Source organism: Schistocerca gregaria, chromosome 2 (genome assembly GCF_023897955.1).
Source record: "Schistocerca gregaria isolate iqSchGreg1 chromosome 2, iqSchGreg1.2, whole genome shotgun sequence".
Taxonomy (NCBI): Eukaryota; Metazoa; Arthropoda; class Insecta; order Orthoptera; family Acrididae; genus Schistocerca; species Schistocerca gregaria.
Window position 1 is genome coordinate 672,333,872 of NC_064921.1, and position 18,070 is coordinate 672,351,941.

General features: G+C 38.3%; 2 protein-coding genes across 15 annotated transcripts in view; one reads left to right on the forward strand and one right to left on the reverse strand.

The window, feature by feature from the left end:
- Positions 1–14,185, reverse strand: part of LOC126334721 (diacylglycerol kinase epsilon-like) — a 189,051-nt gene extending 174,866 nt beyond the window's left edge. For 2 of the 14 annotated variants that reach the window (XM_049997255.1, XM_049997246.1), the window contains exons 1-2: positions 14,006–14,185; positions 6,450–6,560 (exon numbers count right to left, since the gene is read on the reverse strand). The gene's annotated coding sequence lies outside the window, so the exon portion shown is untranslated. The other 12 variants (XM_049997250.1, XM_049997252.1, XM_049997244.1 and 9 more) reach the window with 12 other exon arrangements.
- Positions 14,186–14,215: 30 nt separating this feature from the next.
- Positions 14,216–18,070, forward strand: part of LOC126334723 (heparan sulfate glucosamine 3-O-sulfotransferase 6) — a 100,484-nt gene continuing 96,629 nt past the window's right edge. Inside the window, exons 1-2 of the mRNA XM_049997259.1 lie at positions 14,216–14,652; positions 14,736–14,882. Of these exons, the coding sequence (XP_049853216.1) occupies positions 14,542–14,652; positions 14,736–14,882 (258 nt within the window). The 5' untranslated portion in view covers positions 14,216–14,541. The remainder of the gene's footprint in view (positions 14,653–14,735; positions 14,883–18,070) is intronic.

The window sequence follows — 18,070 nt, forward strand, 5'->3', positions numbered from 1 at the left end:
CAGGGCTAAACATGTACTTTGAACATGCGACTTGATGGTGACCACATGACTCAGGTGGCGCAAATTATGGTAAATATTTACTGCTTTCCCGATGGAACATAGTTTATTGTTTTCAAATGTGAATAGCAATGAGTGAAACTTGTTTTATCCACCATTTGGAACAGTCTCATTCGTGACTATGATGTAGCAGAAATTGTAGTACCTGCACACTGAGTGAAAGCAGTAGACTGACATGGCAAAATCTAATTCCTCGGTTATGTAGCGTGGAAAGTTGTTCGAAATTTTGTTGGAGCTTCGGATTGCTTCCACATGAGGATAACAGGAAATGTGTAGAACATCATGGACTCAACTCTGTGAAATTTTTGCAAGAAAAGTGGAGATGCTGATTTTCCTTTGCAATTGCACTGCATCCAGAACCTCAAGTGAAAATCTGTAAGAAAGACCACATAGTTCGATAACTCCAAGTTATCCATCGAGAAGAGCATGATTTTAGTTTTCCATTGGATAAGAGACTACATGTTACAAGCACCCTCTTCTAAAACACAATTGACTATGAACACAGTGTGCAGGTACTACAATTTCTGCTACATCACAGTCACGAATGAGACTGTTCCAAATGGTGGATAAAACAAGTTTCATCAAAATAGGCGAATCACTTATAGCTAATAGGAGATACCAGAGAGGATGCTCATTGAAAAATGAAGTTGAATGTGTTTGGGCATTTGGCAGCATTGAAAGAGAATCCTGCAAGGGCTTTATAGTTCGAGTTTATTCAAGGGGGAAGAAAACTTTACATTCTGATAAAGCACTTTATACTGACAGGCACGAAAGTGATAACAGATGACTTTAAGTCATACAACATCTTACAGAAAGAAGGATTTCAACATGCATTTGTAAATCATTCTGTTGAACGTATGTCATTGATGATCCATTTGTCCACACACAGTACATCAAGTGCTTGTGGGGAGTACACTGTTGATAAAAAGAGGGGGCTGCCAGGAAATAGGGGTAACTCTACCTCTTCCAATACCTGTATTTCCACAACTTGAGACTGCATTGAAAACCGATTTTTCTGACTGTCATAGCAAGAGTGTACCCAGATTACGGAAAAAAAAAGACTCCCGTCCATGGCTTATATAACACAAGGAATAGTACATGAAGAAGCCATGTCTGATGAGTAAAGTAAGTAAAGTTACTACTTTCATTTGTAATTAATTGTAACTTAGTAAATATTTTTCTTTTGTCATTGCTCTAGTGAATTCTGTAAACAGTATTCATAAACTGCGCTTAAACAAGAGAAGGGAAAATAGGTTGGATGAACTACTTGCACAATATATAATGGGGGGGGGGGGGGGGGGAGACACTGTCACACACAGCAAGATACATGTGGCTACTAGTGACGGAGGTTTTTCTTTTTTAGGTTAGAAGAGGGATTGAAAAGAAGTGAAAATAACAGAAGGACCTCGAAAAAATGGACAGAAAAATAAGATTAGCTTATTTCATCAAAATATTAGAGGATTGCTTACTAAGGTAGAAGAACTTCTTGTCTGTCTGGAAAATTTAGAGAGTTCTGAAAAGATAGACATCCTGTGCCTGTCCGAGCACTACATAACCACAGGGTTAGATAAGTTACATATAAAAGATTAGATTATAGCAGCTCACTCATGCAGAACTAATATAGGAAAAGGAGGACTTGTCACATATATTAAGCCACATCACAAGTTCAGAAAACATTGACACAAGTAGATTTCGTAGTGATCAGTAAACAGAAGTGTGTGCTTGTGAACTAACACTGAAAAATAGCTCACTTTTAATTGAAATTGTATATAGATTCACACTGGAAATTCTGAACTGCAGCAACAAGCATTTAATTGTCTGTGGTGACTTCAATATAGGCTTTCTAAAGGATTCTCAGGGGAAAAATGATATGGAAACATAATTTGGATCCTACAATTTGGTCTCAGTAAATAACTTTCCAACACGGGTGATTACGACAGTCGGAAACTAATTGATAATACTTTCTTTGATGAAGCTCAAAGCTGGAAAATAACTGTTTACCCAGTATGCTCTCTCTGATCAAGATGCACAGCCAGTTAGGATAAATAGCATAATGCCTTTCAGTAGAGGTACTTCTCAGTGGAAACCAGATAATTACTGACTTCAGGACACATGTTTTTAAGAATAGTTTACAAGAGATGACCTGGTATGAAATTTATAATGAACAAAATGCTAACACGAAGTTTAATCTATTTCATAATAAATTCATATCATTATTTGAAAATACCTTTCTGCATAAACTAATCAGAAAGGACATTAAACAGCCATGTAAAAAACCATGGACCACGAGAGGGATTAAAGTATCTTGCAAAAGGAAAATAAAAGGAAATGTATCTTTTGGCGAGAACAAGTAGGGATCCTGCAGTAGTTGCACACTACAAAAAACTACTACAAATTACTAAAAAAGAGCTTATTAAAAAGCAAGGAACATGTACATATGAAACTTCCTGGCAGATTAAAACTGTGTGCCGGATCGAGACTCGAGCTCAGGACCTTTGCCTTTCACGAGCAAGTGCTTTACCAACTGAGCTACCCAAGCACGACTCACGCCCCGTCCTCACAGCTTTACAGGTACTGGCGGAAGTAAAGCGGTGAGGACGTAGTGCGAATCATGCTTGGGTAGCTCAGTTGGTAGAGCACTTGTCCACAAAAGGCCAGGAATTTTAATATCAGTGCACACACTGCTGCAGAGTGAAAATCTCATTCTGGAAACATGTACACATGTCAGAAATTAGTAATTCTGAGAACAAACTGAATGATGTATGGAATGTACTGAAATGAGAGAGGACAAACAGCTATGAGACAGGATAATATCGCTACTGAACTAAATGTAAGTGCAATAAATGATGAGTTACAAGTAGCAAATGTAATTAATAATCATTTCATAAATATAGTAGAAAGTGTAGAGACAAACAGTTTAAGAGAAAAACCGGACCAGTTTGTTGCAAAAGTAACTCTCATAAAATTGAATTGTATGACTGTATCACCAACTTCTCCTTAAATTAAGAAAATTATATATTCTTTCAAAATCAAAGCATGCTTGGTTTTGATGCCATTTTCTTATAGTGTACTAAAGATTAATTCCCACAAAATAAGCCTGGTCTTATCTGAAATTCATCACTGACTCAAAGCATTTTTCCAGAAAGACAGAAATATGCCATTGTTAAATTCCTCTTTAAGAAAGTGGTAAGAAAGATGTCAATAACTACCGACCTGTTTCACTGCTGACACAATTTTTTAAAGGTGGCGTATTGTATAATAGTATCTCACCCGCACAACTATATCCTCAGCAAATCACAGCTTGGGTTTCTGAAGGGTTGCTCTACTGAAAATGCCATTTGCATGTTCACTAACCAGATTTCACACGCATTAAACCAAATTTCACAAGCACTAAATAATAGAATAGCACTGATTGGCATTTTCTGCAACCTATCTAAGGCATTTGACTGTGTGGATCACAATATCATCCTAGACAAGCTGAAGTTTGATGGGATTGATGGAATAGCCAACCAATGGATGATGTCATAACTAACCAAAAGAATGCAGAAAGTTATACAAAGAATTAACAACAGCAAACTAGTTGCAATTAATGGTTGTTTTCAAATAACCTTGAACACGGTTTCAACAGATTTAAACCCATCTTCTTTAGAAGCACAAACCTGCATACAATGCGATAACTTATAATGGAAACGCCATGGACCGATGTTACGTGTCTAGTGGAAGCTACTCTCTACAAGTGTAGGAATATCACAAACAACACGGTATACATCAACATAGGTCAAGTGGACTTTCACACTAGCTTTTCAGTCAGTAAAAGCTGTCTTCACATTACATGTATCAGCAACGGTCTGTACATCCATATGCAAAAATTAAGACCCCTAGAATCAAGGGCGTGCCACATAAGTAAAACCAATTGCTTAAAACAACATACCATGTTAGTAGTTACATGCCAACTGAGGGAGAATGGAGATCATGGATACCTGGAAAACAACTGTACACTTAGTGGTCTAAACAGCAAATAAGCATAACCACATTGAAATAACTAACAGATACACACCATGCATATCAACGAGAAAAGAAAAAGATGATGAAAAAGACAAATACATAAAATATCGTGGCATAAGTTAAGAACCTTATAGGACTGTCAGTACATTATCATATGGAACTAGTGATACCTGTGTATAAGTACTTTTTACAAGCATACAAGCATAATGTCAACAATAAAATTAGTGTCACTTCAAGAACATCATCATATGGAAACTACAATTGCCAGTGCATAAGCATGCTATTAAACATAATGACAATTAAGAGCAAAATTCATAGGTCTCTGAATAGTGGCAAATGTAACAAAAGTGACTAGCATCAATATCCTAGTACAATATAAACTGACAACGAAACTGAACGCACAAAAATTATATAATAGAATTTTGAGGAAATGAACCACTCACAAAGTCTTCTGGCAGTTGTATGAAGATTTTTTTGCGAAGAGTGTGGGTTTGAAACCATCGAAAAATTGTCTACAGGCAAGCTGCAGCTAGTCATTTATTAAATTTCTATCTTTGCACCCAAGATGTTTCTAGATCTGTAATTTTTCCCAAAGGTCCATCATGTGCTGTTTGATTCCAGGCTTAAGGAGCATTTACATAATAGGACATGGGACAGGGTTTTGGCTAGAAATACGGAAACTTTTCAGAACTGTTGCAGATAAATAGAGTAGGGAGACCTATTTGAAGGGCTGGGGAATGCACTGGGAAAAGAAGTTGGCATTGGAAGTCGCGAGTCAAGGTCTCAGTTGGTATTAGGGGGAATTCAATAACATTGACAGGTGTAATGAATGAGGAATGAAAGAAATCAGAGGCTTGGCTACATGTGAAAGCAGCAATGTTATATACCAGCTCTCCTACACCCACTGCACAGCGTTTTACTTTGGTACAACCGCCAACCAGCTATCAAGAAAAATGAATGGCCACCGCCAAGCTGTTGCCAGAAACAAGATGGACCACCCAAGTGCACAACATTCAGCAGAGCACAACAAGCAAGATTTCATGCCTGCTTTGCAACCCATGCTATCTGGAAGTCCCCCCCCCCCCTCCCCCCCAGCTTTTCTGAGATGCACAGATGGGAGCTATCCTTACTGCACATCCTTTGCTCCCATAACCATGCTGGCCTAAACCTAAGGTAGCTCGCTGTGCCCCATCAGCTTGTTGTGTGCTGCTATCTCATGCCCTAGCCTATGAAATCACATGCCCAGCCATCTGCCATCTGTCCCCTGTACCTGTAGTGCTAGCTAGCCCATAGATGGGTTCGCATTCTCCCATTGCCCACTAGATGCTTCCCTGCAACCTCTCCCTGCCACCCATCTCTCTCCATCCCTCATCCAATCACACCCCACACCCCCACCTCACACCAGTACATTCAGTGTGGACCAGGAAAGAGCTGGCAGTTGACTGTGCACATTGTAGGGAGACAGGCGTGTGAATGTGAGTGTGTGTATTTTTTTTATGAGAAGCTTGAAAAAGGAAGTGTGTTCCAAAAGCTAGCCAAGCTCTGTACCTTTTATTTGTACCTGTCATTGATGTAGGGCTTCTGCCTTTTAGTGTGTCGTTTCCTTTATTCCAAAATAATTTGTAAAAAAATTGTCTGTTGTACCAACAAGGAACAATAGTCAGTAAATAACATAATGGGCTCCGCTTTCTGGCCTCTAACTCATGCCACACAAAATTCATTTGAATAAGCTGGTTGCTTATGATAAAGTGTTAAAAATAATGGATCTCAATCTGTAAATGTAAACAAGTTGTAGTTTCTAGTTTCAGCTCTTTGAGACAGCAGACATGGGTGCAAGTTGTGTGTGTGTGTGTGTGTGTGTGTGTGTGTGTGTGTGTGTGTGTGTGTGTGTGTGTACTGCTGACAAAGGCCTTAATGCCCGAAAGCTATAACTGTTTGTATCTTTTTATTGTGCCTATTGTGACTCAGCATCTCCGCTATATAGTGAGTAGCAACTTTCCTTCTCTGATATTGTTACATTCCATCCTGGATTTTTCATTGTTTGTTATTCACATTTACAGTAGTTAAATAAAGAACAATGCAAATGTACTCATAATTAGACAGTAACCGTTATCCACGAATGAATGAAACAAAATAGTGCCAGGTTAAGAAGCATTTAATATATACCATGGATATTGAAAATTAGATGTCCTGCTAAATTAACACAAATCTGAGCTGATTTAATTCTCAATTAAATAAAAATAAGGATTGGGCAGCTATAATGATATCATGTAAAAGTTAATACAGCAGCACCAATGTGGAATTTCAATAAAACAAATGACAAAATTAACAAATTATTCTATACATCTCTAAAATTTCCTAGGTATTTATTTCTACTGAAGCCATGCCTTTTATCCTTGCTTCTCACTCTCAGCCTGCTTCTTGAAAATATGGCCTCTTTCATTTACAAATCCACAATCTATTTTTTGTAGCTCCATTCCCAGAATCACAATAAACACCTGTAAGTAACACAAAACTGTCCCATGACAGGAGAAACATATCGTCAAATTACTAATAAAATAGCTCATATAAGAATGAACAGATCTTAAGTCTATATATTAATAATATATCAATGTATCTGAAAAGAAGTTGGTTGTATCCACTCCATTAAAATGGCAAAATAATTTCAGTCTCAAAATAGCAAAAAATTGGAATAATAATGATCTCTATGTATATAGTTTTCAGAAACATTGACAATGTTCCATTTTTGTATAAAACTATCATAATTTCATTTACAAATCCACAATCTATTTTTTGTAGCTCCATTCCCAGAATCACAATAAACACCTGTAAGTAACACAAAACTGTCCCATGACAGGAGAAACATATCGTCAAATTACTAATAAAATAGCTCATATGAGAATGAACAGATCTTAAGTCTATATATTAATAATATATCAATGTATCTGAAAAGAAGTTGGTTGTATCCACTCCATTAAAATGGCAAAATAATTTCAGTCTCAAAATAGCAAAAAATTGGAATAATAATGATCTCTATGTATATAGTTTTCAGAAACATTGACAATGTTCCATTTTTGTATAAAACTATCATAATTTTTTAGATAAATATTTCAAGGATTTCATGCCACATCAGATTTGTAAGTTAACTTCCTTTGTCATAGTTATCAGGTGTCACCTATAGGTATTTTATTTAGCTGGCCGAGGTATGTCGTGCAAACATAAAAAATTCATGGACATTCTATGTTATCAGAGATTATGTTGATGTATATGCATTAGCAGCTACACTGCGCAAAACTGACACTTGGTGTAGAGAGAGGCAAATGAACCTCGAAATAAACAAGACATACTGCTCATAAATGGGTGTATGGATCCAAAGTTGTTTGTTTGCACAATTGGTAATTTTCACTGAAACACCCATAACCATTAAATATCTAAAAGTATGCATGTGCACATAGCACTGTACTTTCATATGCAAATAGTATCTTGCACTTAACAACTCATAACATAATGTGGTCAGTGTAAAAACATTATGGTGTTATAGTACGGCTTACATGGATGGCTTGATAATGGACCAAAGTCGAAAACTGAACACCATTTAAATAAAAACAATTTTTTTGTGCAACTTTGACAGTTTTGTAATTTCATTCACTAACAGTAAGTTGCTGCCTATTGGCATGCAGCACACTGGAAGTGAGTCAACTTACTTGTATCTGTTCATTAAGATTTATCAAATGCTACACATAAACTACAAAATAATTTTCATACAATTCTTTATTATTATTATTATTACTAATACCAGTATAATATAGCTTTAAATTTACCCTACACCACAGCAAGAGAGAAAATTTAATCTCAGTCTACTGTTGTAAGTACTTAGTTGAGGCTTGCACTGATGCAAAATGTGGCTCAAAGTGGGTAGGTTGGAATGCTAAAGGGGATAGAGCAGTGGTTATGGTTGCCAGTGAACATGATTTTCTAACACCCTCCTCCCCCCTCTTTCAAAGCACCAGCCACCTAACAAAGGTGCCCATTTACAGGCTGATTGTACCTGCTGCCAATAACAAATCTGACACAGTGCATGTGCACACAGGTAGAACTGATAAGCCACACCATGTTTAATTAAGGCAAGATACAAAGAGAAAGACCTTGCAACTAAGAAAAAGTAACAGATAAACTCACTTTCCTAAAGACAGGTATAAATGAAGGACAGGGTCATCTTCCTTCCCACTTCTGCACTCACGTAGCAATAGCGTACAGATCTGTGTTCACAATAGTAGTACTAGGTAAAATACTGCTAATGGTGAAAAGATACTTATATTCATATCACATAAATTATGAAGTCAAAGTGCTGAGATTTTGTTGCTCTTATAGTCCTCAATCAGTTGCATGATGCATGAACTTCTCAAGTTTTCAGATGAATGGTTTTAAATTTATGTAAATCTCTGAACTACGATTTCTTGAAAATTATGTTAAAGCAACATACAAAGGGCTGATGAAAACAAATTGCTATTACATTAAAAGATGATATAATTGTTTCAGTATTGTTAAACTCTCTCCTCATAAACCATGGACCCTGCAGTTGGAGGGGAGGTTTGCATGCCTCAACATTACAGACAACCTTACTATAGGTTCAATCGCAACTCAGGGGTATCTGTTGAGAGGCCAGACAAATGTGTAGCTCCTGAAGAGGGGCAGCAGTCTAGATAATTGACTGATTTGGCCTTGTAACATCAACCAAAACAGCCTTGCCGTGCAGGTATAGTGAATGCCTGAAAGCAACAGGAAACCACAGCAGTAATTTTTTGCGGGGGCACAGAGATCTACTGTATGGTTAAATGATGGTGTTGGCACTGTCTTGGGTAAAATATTCTGGAGGGAAAAGAGGCCCTCATTCAGGTCTCTGGGTGGGGTTTACTCACATGGATGTCATTATCAGGAGAAAGAAAACTGGCATTCTATAGATCAGAGTGTGGAATGTCAGATCCCTTAATCAGGCATGTAGGTGAAAAAATTTAAAAAGGGAAATGGATATGTTGAAGTTGGATATAATGGGAATTAATGACGTTCAGTGGCAGGAGGAAGAGGACTTTGGGTCAGGTGAATGCAGGATCATAAATAAAAAATCAAATAAGGGTATTGCCGAAGTAGGTCTACTAATGAGTAAGAAAATAGGAATGCAGGTAAGCTGCTATGAACTGGATAGTGAAGGCATTATTGTAGCCAACATAGACACGAAGCCCATATCATCCACCGTAATACTAGTTTAAACACCAGCTAGCTCCGCAGGTGATAAAGAGATCGAAGAAATGTATGATGAGATAAAACATATTAGCGTTAAAGGAAACAAAGATTTAACAGTGATGGGGAACTGAAATTCAATAGTAAGGAAAGGAGGAGAAGGAAACTCAGTGGGCTAATATGGACTGGGGAAAAGATATGAAAGATGAAATTGCCGGGTACCATTTTCCACAGTGCATAATTTAATCACCACTAACACTTGGTTTAGGAATCATGAAAGAAGGTTGTACATGTGTAAGAGAATAGGAGACACCAGAAGATTTCCAATTGAGTATATAATGGTAAGACGGAGATTTCAGAACCAGATTTAAAATTGTAAGACATTTCTAGGGACAGTTGGGGATTCTGAGTACATTTTATTGTTTATGAACTGTAAATTAAAACAGTAAAAATTGCAAAAAGGTAGAGAATTGAGGAGATGGGACTTGGATATGTTGAAAGAACCACAAGCTGCCAGGTTTAAGGGGGAGCATTAGGCAACAGTTTACTAGAACAGGAGAACGGAATGCAGGAGAAGACAAATGGTTAGATTTGAGAAAAGAAGTACTGAAGGCACCCAAGGATCAAATAGGTAAAAAAACAATACCTAGTAGAAATTGTAGGAATGCACAGGAGATACTGAATTTAATTTATGAAAGAGAAAACATAAAAAATGCAGTAAATTAAACAGGTGAAATGAAATGCAAATATCTAAAAATGACATTGACAGGAACTGGCAAAGTGGCTAGGCAGGAATGGCTAAAGGAAAAATGTAAGGATATAGAAGCATATAACACGAGGGGAAATTCAGATACTGCAGATACGTAAATTAAAAGAGGGCTTTGGAGAGGGGAGGAGTGGCTGTATAAATATCAAGAGTTTGGATGGAAAACTAGTCCTAAGCAAAGAAGTAAAAGCTGAAAGGTGGAAGGAGTGTAATGAGGGTCTATACAAGGGAGATGCACTTGATGACAATATTAGAAAAGCAGAAGAGGACGTGGATGAAGATGAGATGGAAGATATGATGTGAGAGAAGAATTTGACAGAGCACTGAAAGCTCTAAGATGAAACAAGGCCCTGTGAGTAGATGATATTGCACCAGAACTACTGATAGCCATGGGAGAGCCAACCATTACAAAACTCTTCCATTTGGTATGTATGAGACAGGCAAAACACACTTAGACTTCAAAAAGAATGTAATAATGCCAATTCAAAAGGAAGCAGGTACTGAAAGGGTGACCATAACCAAACTATCAGTTTAAAAAGACATGGCAGCAGAATACTAAAAAGAATTCTTTACACAACAATGGAAAAACTGATAGAAGCTGACCTCAGTGAATATCAATTTGGATTCTGGACAAATGTAGGGTACAAGGCAACAATGTCCCATACAATTTCTCTTAGAAGATAGGTTAAGGCAAACCTATGTTTGTAAATTTTTTTAAGAGTTAGAGAAAGCTTTTGACAACGCTGACTGGAATACACTCTTTGAAATTCTGGAGACAGCAGGGGCAAAATACAGGGAACAAAAGGCTATTTAAAACTTGCACATAAACCAAATGGCAGTTACAACAGTTAAGTGGCACAAAAGGGAAGTAGTGATTGTGAAGGGAGTGAAACAGGATTGTAACCTATTGCAGATGGTATTCAACCTGTACACTGAGCAAGCAGCAATTGGGGGGGGGGGGGGGGGGGGGATTGCAGTAGGGTGTAATGTTCAAGGAGAAGCAATAAAAACTCTGAGATTTGCAGATAACATTGTAACTCTGTCAGAGACAGCAAAGGACTTGGAAGAACAGCTGAACATAATAGACAGTGCATTGAATGGAGAATGTAAAACTGACATTAACAAAAGCAAAACAAGGATAATGGAGTGTAGTTGAATTAAATTAGGAGATGCTGAGGGAATTAGATATGAAATAAAACACTTAAATTATTACAGCAGTTCTGGTATTTGGGCAAGAAAATAACGTGATGGCCAAAGTAGACAGGATACAACATGTAGACTACAACGGAAAGAAAAGCATTTCTGAAGAAGAGAAATTTGTTAACACTGATTATAGATTTGTGTGTCACAAAGTTTTATCCGAAGCTATCTTTATGGAATGTAGCCATATATTGAAATGAAACATGGACAATAAACAGATTAGAGAAGAAAAGAATAGAAGCTTCTGAAATATGGTGCTATATAAGAATGCTGAAGATCAGATGTGTAGATCATGTAACTAATGAGGAGGTACTGAAGAGAACTGGGGAGAAAAGAAATTTGTCCCACAACCTAAGTAGAAGAAGGCACTGGTTGATAGGACACATTCTGAGAATCAAGGGATTACAAATGTAGTACTAGAGGCAAGCATGGGTGGTAAAAAGAGGGAGACCAATAGATGAATATGGTAAGCAGATTCAGGAGGATATAAGATATAATAGTTATTACATGATGATAAGGCTTACATAGGAGTGCTGCATCAAACCTGTCTTTGGACTGAAGACCACAACAACATTTAACGCTAGTTCAACTATGCCACATTAAGTGAGGTGGGGATGGCAGGTTATATGGGTTGAAGAGGGGGGAGGGGGATGAACATGGGGGTAGGGGGAGGGAGAGTGATAAATTGTTAATCTCCCAATACCGAATCCTAGATATGTGCTTGCTTAAAATCACATTTAATTAGGATGAAAAGGACATTCTTTTGTCATTATCAATAATATTCTGTACAGGTGTTAAAACTTCTACACAAAATCCTTTATCTGTGTGACAGCAGCTGCATTTATTAGTTTAAAATGGCAAAGATTGTTGTCTTATCGACAATTGGTACTATTAGTTGGAGAACAAATTACCAGCACAAGGATTATAGCCTAGTTGCTTGTTGCTGTGTTTAACATAAATTTATGGGAGAGATGGATTATACCTTTTACAAATTCCTACTGCATAAGCTACTCTGCCAATTACAGTAATATGTGTAGAACAACATTAGAAAGTCAAAGTACTGAACTGAATATTAATGGTAGGAAATAACACAAAAATCAGAAAGGTGGTGAGACAGTGGTGCCCTATGTAATGTTACTCATTTAAAATATTCATCAAAGAGGCAGTAATAACTGGAAGACAAGACAACTAGAACCAAAATTAATATTAGGCCTATGCAAATTCACAGTATCAAATTTGCCAATGACACTGCAATATTGGCAGATTCAAATCATAGCTAAAACGTAGAATAGAGGTGGGGTTAAAACTGATATAAAGAACAGGCAATGAGCAAATTGAGGAAGTAACCAAAGTTCATTATCTTGGTAGGAATGTGGAAGAAAACAACATTTGTCAGAAGGAAATCAAGAGAACAATAGTGGTGGTCAAAACAGCACCTTCCCAATTAAGAACAACAATCTGCTGAAGAAGCATATCAACTTGGTCACTAAGAAAAGATTTGTAAAGACATCTGTATGGAGTGCATAGGTATATGGATGTGAAACCTGGGCGTTTTCATAGCAAATAAAAAACCGCCTTGAAGATGGGGAGATCTGGTTCTGGTAGAGAACTGCAACTAGTTGGACTGACAATAAAGCGAATAAGATGGCCCTACAAAAAAGAGGGGAGAAGAAAAAATTGCTGAAAGTTACGGACCAAGGGAGAACTCAATGGACACTTAATTACACATAATATTTTTTCACAAAACATTTTCGAACAACGTCCATACAAAGAATGCATGGTGACGATTGAGAACACCCTATTTTATATATATATATGGTAAATTGCATAGGGCGTTCTCACGGTGATAATGAAGGCTGCTGCAGGGGTGAAACTGTGCTGCAGACACACGGCTCAGCCTTTTGAAAGATCATAGGCCTACTTTCTATGCACTGCAGCAATAGCTTTGGATATTCTTTACATCTTGTGGAAATATAATATTCGCTTTTCTACGTGACACGATTTTTTCCCCCCTCCATTTCGTACCGTTCCTCTATGTTTAGCGCACGTGTTAACCACAATGTGATCATATGAAATGACCGTGTACTAAACTTCACGAATCGTGTACGGTATATTAAACACCAACAATGCTTCCTTTTCATTTGATTGGCAATATTTTACGTTGACTTGTTTGATAAATAGAGTCACATTTGACGTAATAGGCAATATTCAAGTAATCACAGCTAGGCACGCAATCTTACTCATGTATTACTGTACCTTCTACGCAACAGTTAATACACATGAAGAATTATCAAATTCCTTTCTGATATTTAATCCATCGACATAGCGCAACTTAGAAATACCGTCAACCGCATTGCCTTATCCTCAACAATTCACTTGACAGATGTCAAATCAATTGATCATACATAAACAATTATCGACGAATATGCAAAAGTGAAACGACAAGTTCGGGCGATACGTGCTCATAACATCGTTTTTCTGTAATATTCAACGTACAATTTATACGTATTCTCACACGATGTAAGAATTGTTTATTTACAAAGCGCCATCCGTCTTAAATTGCTTGCGACTTGTGTGTACTGTGTACAAATTCAGAGACCTCGATGATAACGTAGTTTCTGTCACAATCTAACATAGCTGTGGTTTCTGCTAGGTGTTTACTACACACAAATTTTGTTTAATATTGTATAAGGAAATGAAATGCGTTATTACGTTTACCCTAAAGGAACACAATTGTACCGTTATTAATATGCACTTAATATGACAGGAAATTGTGGTTGGTTCATTGCACAGTTCGTGTTACATTTGTACTTTGTAGCTTGAATTATTAAATAACTGTAACCGATTAAACAAGAAGGGAAATAATTGCGATAGCAATGAGTTTAAACACCATGAAGTAAATTAAAATCACATTTTGCCTTAAACAAAGATAATGTTAATTGTAATTGTAGTATGATCTTTGGTCACAACAATGCTGCGGATTTTGTTTACATCACATCTGGTGCCGGCTTCAAAATGATTGGATGTCATGGAAGATTGTTACCCTGAGACGCTCTTAATTAACTCTGATTTGATTATTCATTGCGATTGTTTTGTCGAGAGTAGTAAGATGCCTTCTTTAGTGAACCTGAAGGTGTGTCCTGTTGTTATTTATAGTTCAGGTCTGTCAAGTCACCCTAAGAAGTTGGAACGAAGGTTTGAAGTGTTTACTAGCATGGTGATGATGTCTATTGACAGAAGTCATACCACAAACATGTGTGGACCTTGTGACTCACATGAATAACAGATCGCTGATTTTCACGTTTGTTTTATTTGGAACTGTCATATATTTGTTTTATACCTTTAATTCCTGTCTCTTGTCGAATATCAACAGATCACTTCGACGTGTAAGTTCGTACACTAGCTTCTTATTGTTACGTGCTAATTCATTTTATGGATATAATTGATTAATATCCAATTTATTTTTTAGAGAGTACGTGCCTTTTCATTTGGCACTCTACAAAAGGAAAATGTTGAACCAAATCGTGATGAACCACAACTTACTTCTGCTATTGAAAGGCAAAGTGTAGTCCGTGTTGTACCTCTTACTTGGAATGCTATATACACAGATCTGCAGGTATGCCCCCAGAATTATGTTGATGGTATAAAACTCACTAAGCCATTAGCTTAATATATATCAGTGTCAGTGCCTGTTCTGTTGGTGCAACTAAGACGGAAAATTTAAGTCATATATGAAGTTTTAAGTATCAACACAGATGCTGAATTCTCTTGTGACATATATGCAGGCTGTAGTAAAATAAAGAGATTGTATGGGTCAGTTGAACTTTACAGTACTGGATGTTAGCTTCGAGGGTTGGGTTGTTTGGGGGAGGAGACTAGACAGTGAGGTCAGCAGTCTCATCAAATTTCGGAAGGACAGGGAAGGAAGTCGGCCATGCCCTTTCAAAGGAACTGTCCCTGCATTTGTCTGGAGCGATTTAGGGAAATCACGGAAAACCTAAATCAGGATGGCCAGACACGGGATTCAGCCATTGTTCTCCCGAATGCGAGTCCAGTGGTCGAGCCACAGCGCAACCTCGCTCGGTGTCAGCTTAGACCCGAGACAAAAAGATGTGTAATGTAATGTCATAATTACACAGACGGAATACTTACAACATTTGTTTTGGATGTATAAAAATTTTTGAAACTTTGGTTGTGGTTACATACCAAACTGTAACTAGTATGATATTCAGGTTAGATTCAAAGGTGACAGTTTAGTGTGCAGTAGCAGTGGCTACAGTTAACCTTTTTGGATGAACCTTTCTCATTACTGCCTAGTGCTCAAATCAAATTACCCGCCGTACCTAAGACAGAGGTCAGTCATGCCAGCATGACAGACCACCCTGTTGACCCCATGGGGCTTGATGCCTGAGATGTGCACTGGTACTTCTACATTGATGTCCGCTAACATACGTACTTTGCATACGAATGTGACGTGCATGGCAATAGGTAGGCCTATTTCAGATTGTACCAATTTTCTTGTCAGAATCCCACCTTTACAGTACATACAGCTACATACGTATTTTTAAAAAAATAAAAGACAACATTTAGACTTATTATTGGCCAAATGTGCAAATTGTATGACATTTGCATAAAATGAACCACATCTAGGGTAGCCTACTATCAATTGCAGAAGACAGGTCCTACACTGAACAGGTAAAAGGACAAAGAGGGCACTGCCACAGTTGTTCCACAATTTGTTCTCCCCCAAACAACACAACCCTCGAAGCTAACATCCAGTACTGTTAAGTTCAACTGACCCATCCAATCTCTTTATTTTACTAGTCTGTATATATGTCACAAGAGAATTCAGCATTGTACCTGTTATTAGCACTCCATCTCATTCCATTTACTTATGGGTGATGGTGAGGTCCCATACTCCGAGGAACATAGGGAACAATGTGGTAGACCCACACCTCCGACTAGGCAAGGTCGTAGCGGAGGTAGTTTGCCATTGCCTTCCTCTGATCGTAATGGGGATGAATGTTGATGATGAAGACAACACAACAACACCCGGTCATCTCGAGGCAGGGAAAATCCCTGACCCCACTCGGAATTGAATCCGGTACCCTGTGCGCTGGAAGCAAGAATGCTACTGCAAGACCACAAGCTGCAGACATTTACGTATGGAGCACAGGAATAATGAGTGTTTAAATGTTGGTGCCATGCGGGCAGTCACGTGTTCGGAGAAATTCTGGAGCTTTGGTTTTGAGTTATTAAATTTTCATTTTGTCACACTCAGAGTTGTCATCTGCTCACGGAACCACCACCGAGCAAGGTGGCACAGTTGTTAGCACACTGGACTCTGATCTGGGAGGACGATGGTTCAAACACACGTCTGGCCATCCTGATTAAGGTTTTCTGTGATTTCCCTAAGTAGCTTCAGGCAAATGTCGTGATGATTCATTTGAAAGGGCACGCCTGACTTCCTTCCCAATCCTCCCCTAATCTGAATGGACTGGTGACTTCACTGATTGGTCCCCTCCCCAAACCAACCGACCAACCAATGGAACAGCTCTCATGACTTGTGCACTGGAACCAGTGTATGTTCCAGACAAAGAGTAGTTCATAACAGTTAGACATTGCTGGTGAAGCATGGTTTACAAACATTGCATACAGCGGCCAATGGGGAGTGTGGGAAGGTGACCATGTGAGGTTCTGGGGGTTGTGGTCGCAGAGGCAGTCACTTTCTCTGTCCTCATCCTGTAGTCTGACAATACGCATCCTTCCTTCAAGTTTCTAGCACTCCATATTTCAATATGCAGTAATTTAGCTGTGGTGGCTTCTCCAAGCAACTGGTGTGACACTCTCCTTCCCTAGGCATGCCCCTTGCACCCCAACGTCCACTCCTTCATCTTTCCCTGTACCTGTACAGTACACACTATAATTAATCTAATCTTGTCCTTAAGACTCCAATGGTGGTGATACATAGGGTGCTGTAGTAAACTCGTAGATTCATCATTTAAAGCTGATTCTTGAAACTGCACAAGTATGCTTTTTCAGGATGGTTTGCATCTGTCTTCAATTGTCTACCAGTTTACTTTTTGCAACATTTCTGTGTCCCTCTCTCCCTTGGACAAACAAACCTATGACCATCATACATCTCTCTATCAGTATCCCCTGTTAGTCCCGTTTAGTACTTGTTAGACACGTGAACTATATTGCAGGATGGTTTACATGAGTGTTCTGTAAGCAGTTTCTTTTACAGACTGATTTCATTTCCGTAACATAATACCATGAACAGAAGACTGCCACCTGATATACCTATAACTGAGCCTATGTGGTCATTCATGTCATGTCTCTACCAATTGTTACACCCAAATTGAACAGTGGAAACTCCAGGTAGAAATAACAATAATTTAGAAAATGATGGATTGCTACTTACCATAAGGAAGACATGTTAAGTTGCAGACAAAAAGACACTTAGATAAAGCTTTTGGCCACAGCCTTCATCAGCAAAAGAGAAGCACAAACCATTCATACACACAAACAAGCACACATAATGCAGACATGACCGCCAACTCTGGCAGCTGGGGCCAGAGTGTAACTATCACATTGGATGGAAACAGCAATCTGCAGGGGGTGGAGGACGGGAAGGGATAGTAGTGTATGGGTGTGGGGAGAGATAAATTCTGTCTGTGGAATGTGCAGCGACCATAATGCCATCAGGTGCAGCATCAGGAGGTTGTGGGGCAGGGAGGTGGAGAAAAAAAGGAGCAAAAGAAGAGATGAATGGGCAGAGGTGGGTGGAAGCATTGGCAGAGG